We start from the raw sequence: 9,563 nt of genomic DNA, 5'->3' as shown, positions 1-9,563 counted from the left end.
GTTTTACTTACAAGTCAGTCTGAGTGAACTTTGCAAAGACTAACAAATCAGCATTGAATGCACAGCAGTTATTAAAAACATCTATTTTGCATTTAAATTGTATGAGCTTATGTAGGCACCTGGCACCTAGTGCTATTTTGAATTATTTAGACTTTGTTGAGAGCATTGACATTCCTCATTTATTTATACAGAAATCCTTTAAATATTTGTCTTTAAATATCACTGCTGCTGCCTCAGGGCGTAGCGTAATACTGAGCCGTAACCCTTTTGTCTTGTTGCGACGCGCACAGTATCATAGTACGCTATGGTAAAAATCTGTGTAATTTCCTGTTTTCCAATTTGCTTATTATGTATTCTAATTCTTTTTTGTAAATTATTTCTTTTGTGTATTCTGTGTGTATTGTGACAAACAAATAAACGTATATCTATCTATCTATTTGTTTGCTATTGTTTTAAATCATACATTGTCTCCACTGTGTACACCTATAGATGTTACACTCAAATCATACCCATTTGTCAACACCTTCTGTATTGCATGGTAGTCAAATGTGGGAAGTGACCATCATCTACCACGGGAACCACTTTAAAAAGTGTGATCAATATTTATCTGGAATATATAATTATATAAGAGCTCCGTTCACAAAGTTTGTCACACAAATTTTATATTAGTTAATAGTTTAAGCATGTCTGGGAATATTATATTTATTTACTGATTTTGGTACATGCCTAATGTACCAAAATCATAAAATATTTAGCACCATTGCTAGTTAGAAATAAATTAGCCTTGTAGTTAATGGCTAAAATATTTGCTGGTTTAGCTTGTAGTTTAGTCTGGGCCTCCTAAGGCCGTTCAAAACATGAAATATTCAAAATTTACCAGTGCAATTTGAATTCTATTATCACATAAATATAGAGTTGATTTTTCTGTTTGAAGATATAACAAACATATTAAATCGGATGGTGAGACTTATTTAGGCTAGACTGAACTTAATTTTTTATATGTTAGTATTCTAGCAATAGCTCCAACATGGCTATTATTGTTTTTGCATTAAATGTAGTTAACATTGGCCAGGTTTATTGGTATGGTGGTGGCACTATACCTACAACTGGCATCAGTGCATCAGAGCGGATCTATTGTCTCATTGTTTGATCACTTCATGCATAATTTGTAAACATTTTGCATGCTAATGTATGCTATCCTGATCAAAGCTTGCTCTATGGCATTTATTAGATCCTATAAGCTATGTAGGTACTTAGTTTTTTGGCTCGTTTCCAGGCAAAAGTGTATATGGCGTCCGGCCAGGGCCTAGACAGAAAGTTTCCAGTATCAATCAGGCGAAGGAGCAGAAAAACAAACATAATGTAGTAAACATTCGTATTTATAATATAATGTTGTCGTTTTATTTACAAATAAATACAAATTCAGTTAATAAATAAATGGTAAATTATCTACATCTTAATAAGTATGTTTTATATCTCATTTCTTAATCTTCTCTGAATTCATCTCGAATCCAAAATACTAACGTTATCGTTTTCTTATGACACGTTACGGTCTCAAGAAAATTTGAGACTTTCGGCGTTCGGGCGACACGTTCACGTACATTCACACTATACGACTATATTTACAAGGTACTCGTAGACGATTCACTCCGCGGGGCGCTCGTCCCTCGCCCCGCGCACTCACACAGGCACTAGAGTCCTCCCCGGCCAGCGAGCCATAAATATTTGTACACTTGTGGCCGGGCGGCGCGGCGGACTAGATAATACTGGAGAGCGGCCGGGCCGGCGGCTCCGGGCAGCGGCAGCCGCTGCGGCGGCAGCGCGCGTAGCCCGCCGCGCCCGCCGCCGCCAGCCCCCGCAGCGGCCAGTACAGCCACAGGCACGGCAGCGGCAGCGACAGCAGCCCCACGCACGCCAGCCGCGCGCCGCACGCGCACGGCGAGCCCGCCTCGTCCTCGCCGCTCCCGCAGTGGTAGAACAGCGCCTTCACGCAGCACATGCACGACGCGTAGTCCACGCACGCCTCGGCGCTGCACAGGCAGCTGCCGCACAGCCAGCGCGACGGCAGCGGCCGCGGCCGCGCGCACTGCTCGCAGCGGCAGCGGCCGCAGCGCTCGCACACGATGGAGTCGGGCGCGAGCGCGCGCCGCTTGTCGACGCTGACGGGCTGCGCCGTCACCGGCTTGAGCGGCTGCGCGGCGGCGTGCGGCGCGGCGTGGCTGCGGCGCGGCGCCTCCACGTAGGCGTTGCGCTCGCGCTCGGTCTCGGGCCGGGGCCGCAGCAGCGACACGGTGGGCGTGCGTGCGGGCGCGGGCGCGGGCGCGGGCGCGGGCCTGACGCCGCCGTGCACGCGCGCCGCCGGCTTGGGCGGCCGGGGCGGCGCCGCCGGCCCGCCATACTCATCCATCGAGTCCGGCTAACGGCTCTCCGGGCCGTCGCCTTCCTGTTCCCTCATCGTCCCCACCTATTGGACAAAACAAAACGACCGTTAGTTACAGATACTATTATGTGCTGTGAGATGCGATCGTTCCCATCTAGCCCGCTCTGAAGTATGTAAGTGAGCACGCTAATGTATTTTACTATATCGTGGCGTCTCATGCTCATATTCAGAACGAACTAAACTTGTAGTTGGAACTGATACTGGCATCGCTTATCAACTAGATCATCACTCATACACATACATTCCCTTTCATTCGATCAATTGAAGGCATATAGCACGCGATCTATCTCCTAATGACGTGGCTCTTGATGAATGAACGACGTGGGCGGGACGCGTACCTACTACTGATCAACTAAAACTATTCTAAGAAAAGTAGTTGATCGAATGATATTAGATATGAGCTTTTAAACGACAAATTAAATACACTATTATTAGGTCTGCCATTACAAACGGTTCCGTACTTTGAAACGATTAGTGTAACTGGTCCTCATTGGAATAAGTAGTCAAATAAACATTATTTCTTAAGATTTACATTTATACCTTTACTTCACGTTAATAAGGTAATAAGTCTGCAATGTTAAGTTTAATTAAGATCAAATATTATTAAATTATTTAGTAAATTACAATTGACCTGTGAAACTATTAAATTTAACGAATGTTGTAATGGTTACAAGCAGTTTATTTAACCCCACCGACGAGTCACAGATACTACTTAACAGATATGTAACAATATACATAATATAAATGGGGTAGAATAACAAATATAGAACCCTGGCGTGAAGATCGGTCCTGTGATAATAATAATACCCTGGGAAGGGGTTTCCTTTTCAGAGATATCGCTTAAATGAAAGGGCCTTTCCTAATTCGAAAAATATGACAACGCCACGACACCAGACACCCAGTCCTCCAGTAAAAACAGAATGCAAATAGATTCTATTTTTCGAGGAGACAATTGAAACTGTCGTTTTACTGGATACGAACGTTAGCGCTTAAGAAAGGTATTTGCTTATTCGTATTATATTAGTCCACTTAAAAAGTCACATGAGAGGGTTTTAAATAAGTAGATAGCTCTGGTAAGCAAAGCGTAGTACAGGATAACCCAAATCGAATAGGATACCTAACCGGCCCATGGGCTGAAGTGAAAAAACACATCTTCTACATCTACAGCTTTCATATTTTTATCAATAATATCTGGGCGACCGAGCTTCGCTCGGTTCTACTTTAATATATCACGTCTTTAGATAAAAAAAAAAAACTCTTATAAATACAAAAACAAAAAAAAGACAAAAAACAAAAACTTAAGAGCGTTATAACATTTCGGCGTCGGGCGAAATTAGGTATTTTACCCGCCGCGCGAGCCCAATATGCCGACCCTTTCTAGCACGTCTTATCACTCGCTCGCACTACAATAATGGGCAAAACAATCTTGATCCTTCCTATGGAATTTTGATAACAACCACAATCTAATCTACTATCTCGATATAAACTTTTGATTTCTAATAAACATTATTTTGTACGAAAATACTAGAATATAGCGCAAAATAATATTAATTATGTTAAAATTTATTTAAAAATTTAAAGTCATAATTATAAACTATGATTATATTTAAGTAGATCCCATCCCAAATATTTGCTTTTGTTATATGATAAGTATTAGAGTATAGTACATTACGATACAAGTGCGTAAAAAAGGAAGTTCGAAACGAGTGGCGATAAATTAAAACACGACCGAAGGGAGTGTTTTAAATCGACACGAGTTACGAATTTCCTTTTTGCACGTGCATCGTACGACGTTTTTCAGTACAGATGAGCCTCCGAAGTTTCGACCTGTTATATAATGAACCACTTCTCGTACTAGTGCGTAAAAAAAACACCATCTGTACTGAAAAAGTATATATTAATATGATGATAAAATATGTCAAATACAATTCTAATTACTTCAAGGTGGTACTCAGGGTCTGATGATGGAGCCAGATGGTGGTCACCAGGTACTAATGAACCATGTGACTAAACGACTTCGTGTTTATGCTCGTTGGGTTCGTCTCAACAAGACCTTTGATAAAAGGGGGATGATGGAGCCAGATGGTGGTCACCAATACCAATGATTCATATGACTAACCACTTCGTGTTTTTTATGTTATTCACATATGTGAGTTGATTTTTTGGTGACCACCATCTGGCTCCATTATCAGACCCTGAGTACCACCTCTTGTCAAAGATCTTATTGAGACGATCCCATTGAGCCTATACATGAAGTGGTTTAGTCATATGGTTCATTGGTACTGGTGACCACCATCTGGCTCCATCATCAGACCCCGAGTACCACCTCCTGTCAAAGGTATTGTTGAGACGAACCCAATGACCCCAAACACGAAGTGGTATAGTCATATGGTTCATTGGTACTGGTGACCACCATCTGGCTCCATCATCAGACCCTGAGTACCACCTCTTGTCAAAGGTCTTGTTGAGACGAACCCAACGAGCCTAAACACGAGGTGGTTTACTTACATGGTTCACTGGTACTGGTGACCACCATGTCTCCATCATCAGACCCTGAGTACCACCTCTTGTCAAAGATCTTATTGAGACGATTCCAATGAGCCTAAACACGAATTGGTTTAGTTCCATGGTTCTTCGGTACTGGTGACCACCATATGGCTCCATTATCAGACCCTGAGTACCACCTCTTGTCAAAGATCTTATTGAGACGATCCCATTGAGCCTATACACGAAGTGGTTTAGTCATATGGTTCATTGATACTGGTGACCACCATCTGGCTCCATCATCAGACCCTGAGTACCACCTCCTGTCAAAGGTATTGTTGAGACGAACCCAATGACCCCAAACACGAAGTGGTATAGTCATATGGTTCATTGGTACTGGTGACCACCATCTGGCTCCATCATCAGACCCTGAGTACCACCTCTTGTCAAAGGTCTTGTTGAGACGAACCCAACGAGCCTAAACACGAGGGTGTTTACTTACATGGTTCACTGGTACTGGTGACCACCTTCTGGCTCCATCATCAGATCCCGAGTACCATCTTGATGTGTCTTATCATCTTGACCGTATTGTAATTTTCACATATTTATCATCATAACGTTGTAATATACTTTAACATTCAAACATAACAAAATATTACAAAAGCAAATATTTACGGATCTAGGATCAAATTCGTTGGTCGCTGTTTACACACACACAATGCGAGGATAGCCCGTGTATAAACAAGGTGTCCGACCCACACAACGATAAATATTCTCGACGTTCGCGATGAAAACTCGGAGAGCGAAGCGACATACGTCTGACCTCCACGAGCTCCGACGCGGCACTGAAATCGCAGGCGTCCGTCGCCGGTAAAATAGCGACAGGAAGGCTAGTTTTCAAAAAATTGGCAAAAAATCATTATAAAATATTATAACGACAACTGGATAACAGAAATTTAAGCAGATTGTGCAGATTATTTATATACTAAAATAACTTCGATAACATGTAGATTTTCGGAGAAATGATCACTTGTTTCGATGTATTTTCAAGACAAAATTGAGTTCGTTTTACTCTCAATTTCTCAATTTCAAAGGATTAAATGATAAATATTGTTTAATGGGCCTAAAGTACAAGATATTAGGAACTTAAATTTACCGCATTTATGAGAGTGAGCTTATCAAATTGTACATAATAAGATCTCCGAAATCAGTGCTTCACGCGGTTTTTCCTAAACGAGCATCAGAAAAAAAATCATTACCAATTGAATAAGCTTTTTCTTTCATATGTTTTTTGTTTAACCTACGGTTAATAACATGTTCTAACTGAAACAAGTACTTTTACTATCTTTTAGTATGGGTAAAGTGTACAATTTTATCGTTGAATATTGCGAATTTTACAATATATCGCCAATTTTTGTCATAGCGCTCTTAATTTCTGGCCGGGATTCGAAACCCTGACACCTACGATCTATCTGCGTACATTAGACCGACCTCGTGCGACTGAGCTACGCGGAATCGATGCGCGCGCGGCGAAATTAAGGACCATATTTTACGTTTACAAATGCGAAAGAAAAACTCATGAAAACTCGAAAATTCGCGTTTTCCGGGATCTAAGGCTACGCTAGATCGATTTTTCACCCCCGAAAACCCCCACAAAACAAATTTCAGCGAAATCGTTAGAGCGGTTTCCGAGATCGTCGGTATATATAAATAAATAAATAAATAAATAAATAAATAAATAAATATACAAGAATTGCTCGTTTAATAGTATAAGATAAATTTTATGTAAGAGTTTTATGTAGTTGTAGACACACTTTTTTCTATACTACTGTTTTAGTATTATTTTGATAGTCGTATTATAGTAGTTAAGTATTTAAGGTTGTAGTTGTAGAAAAGTCCAAATATTTAACTAAATTATTTTGCGTAGACAAACGTTTTTGGATGAGATGTGTAAAATAATTAAGTAGGTATAGATATTTTCATTCATAAATACGTGTGCTCCGGTGATTAAGTTGGTGAAACTAATTGCAAAGGGCATCAGCGCCTTGTTTCAAATAATAGAACTGTTATAAGACATAATTAAATCAAAAATATACCTATTTGTTTACACTGTTTACCTCTTACGATACCTAAAGGCGAAACAGTCTAAAAAACAATTAATTACTAATTGTTGAAAAAAATTAAATTTTTAAGATTATCTTCTTTGTCAGGTGAAAATAATGAAAATTATATGACATCAGGACATTACACATTACACCCATTTAGACCAAAGCTAAGTCAGTGTCGTAAACAATTGACAACTAGTTCCTTTATGCCTAGGCTCTGCTCCATTCTCTATCCCTAAATATACATGTTATAATTGTTGTACAAATGATGAGGCACACTCAAAGGTTATGACAGATGGCGCCACCCCATTAGTCCATCCGTGAGAGCGAGAAGATGATATGTTTTTCTCTCTCACACATAATTATGAATGACAGTGACATGCCTAAACACTTGCACAGGCGCCGACTGGCGGGATAAAGTGTCAGTGTGCCTCCTCATTGTAAACATATTCCTTAGTTGTCAGTGTTGTCATAAAGAAGTTAATGACAGGAAGGTACAATGACACGTCTACATGTTCTAAATACTTGCACCATATGTATAAAATATAAAATAAAATTTACTACACCTGACCTGATAAGTTTATCTGTGAGTTCCAATTGTTTATTAAGGTAGAATATTTGTGATTGTGTTTAGTAAAACGTCCCACTTTGTCGGTTACCATTAAGGCGAGATTTACTTGTATCTTTATATGAATAAACTGACAAAGCGGCTTTATAGCAATCGACAAAGTGGGACGATTTCCCGTGCACACTCACGTTTTTTGCTGTAGCGTTGCATCGTGCTCTTTTTTTAAAGAATTATTTTTATTTATCATTATAGAGTTAGTTTGGTTGGTCTGAGGGCACTGTTGTATATTTGCTGACGTTATAAGTTTGATAAGGGTAGTTTTTTGGCGCAAAAATATGTGGCTACCGTAAATTAACTTAAAACCTTTAAAGTTTTTCTAGGAGTTTACCTTTATTAACGTCTAGTTTCCGTCTGTAAAGCATGTACGAGTACATACAGCTTTGCGGCAATCCCTTATAAAAAGGTACATTTCTCTTTTAACTAAACATACTATATATCACTGCTAAGTGTAAAACCTTTCGTAGTAATGTCACGTAGTACAAGTACTTGGAATTAGTTAACGTTTACTAAAACAACCAATATTTCGTTTAATGGGTCTGCGATAATTATCCATGGGAAAGTGTGTGTGTCTGTTTGTTTGTCCGTCTTTCACGGCAAAACGGAGCGATGAATTGAAGTGATTTTTTAAGTACAGGTAGTTGAAGGGATGTAGAGTGACATAGGCTACTTTTTGTCTCTTTCTGACCCCCCGCTACCCTAAAATGGGGGGTGGAAGTTTGTATGGAGCATTCCGCAATCTTCGAATTTAACTCGAGCGAAACCGCGGGCAAAAGCTAGTTAAGAATGTATTTAACTAAATCATTTCGTGGATATTGTCTGTACAATTTTGCTTAACACTTTCACAACTAAGATCCCGCCTAGTGGGTACTCTGAACTTTGCACAGATGCTGGAGAACCCGCTGGGCGGGTTCTCACTATACAAGCGGGCGGTTGTAAATTACGACCAGTTTCTGACGTAGTGCGCCACTTTTTGTCTGGTAGCGAATGTGTTAAGCAACTTTATATGCATTTTTGGTGTTATTCGTTTCATGAATTATGAAATTTTACGACTTCTACGTGAATTGAAATACGCAGAAATTGCGAGATACCAAGACTGTAATCATGAGACTAAATAGTGACCATGAGTCCATACCTTCCCAACATGACTTATACCTAAGATTGGAATCATACCAGGTGACTGATATTTTCTTTATTCTTATTTATATATTACAAATATAAACCTATTTTCGAAATAATTACCTACATTTAGGATTGTAAATATAATATTTTCACAAAAGATATTAACCTGAAAATCCTGACTAAAAATGACCAAATCACTAACTCCTTAGTCTACACGTGACCAGAACCTACAGCAAAGCATTCCCTTGCTCCAAAATTAGAATAAATGGACGTTTCAAAAAATATTGATTCTAATTTAAATTTTCCCGCCATGCGGACGAAGGACCAAAAATTGTCAAAATATCAAGAGAAATCCATATTACACACCATACAAAAATTTTGCTAGATAATTTTGATCATAGTTGTATTTTAATTTAGTTGAGTTTGAATTGTTCGAAAAATTCTAAAGACAAAAGATATGCTACTTTTATTTGTTCACGTGAAAGTTTAAATTCCATTGAAACACGATCTACATCTCATTGTACATTGGGCGGCAAGAGAATAGAAAGAACCGAAGAACCATATTTAAAATAATACAAATTACTATAAAATATGCTAAAGTACATATCAATCTATAGTATGGCATCATTAAGGTCAATTACTTTGCATATTAAGTAGATAAAGAATTAAGATTCCTAGGTTAATATTCTATACTGATAGTAATCTGTCGAACTATTTTCCTGTAATGTTGCTCTTGTTACTATTAGATTTGATACATCAAATCCAATTGTAGACGAAATTAAGTTCT

The 9,563-nt window shown here is 39.2% G+C and overlaps 1 protein-coding gene across 3 annotated transcripts in view; it reads right to left on the bottom strand.

Moving 5' to 3' along the window:
* Nucleotides 1–1,360: 1,360 nt before the first annotated feature.
* The window catches only part of LOC125228818 (protein sprouty homolog 4), a 103,034-nt gene continuing 94,831 nt past the window's right edge, over nucleotides 1,361–9,563 (bottom strand). For all 3 annotated transcript variants that reach the window (XM_048133505.1, XM_048133504.1, XM_048133507.1), the window contains one exon: nucleotides 1,361–2,464. In XM_048133505.1, coding sequence (XP_047989462.1) covers nucleotides 1,757–2,407 — 651 coding nt within the window. In that variant the 5' untranslated portion in view covers nucleotides 2,408–2,464 and the 3' untranslated portion in view covers nucleotides 1,361–1,756. The remainder of the gene's footprint in view (nucleotides 2,465–9,563) is intronic.

This window comes from Leguminivora glycinivorella, chromosome 8, assembly GCF_023078275.1.
Source record: "Leguminivora glycinivorella isolate SPB_JAAS2020 chromosome 8, LegGlyc_1.1, whole genome shotgun sequence".
NCBI lineage: Eukaryota > Metazoa > Arthropoda > Insecta > Lepidoptera > Tortricidae > Leguminivora > Leguminivora glycinivorella.
Note: the sequence above shows the minus strand (reverse complement) of the source record. Positions and strands in the feature narration are given on the sequence as shown.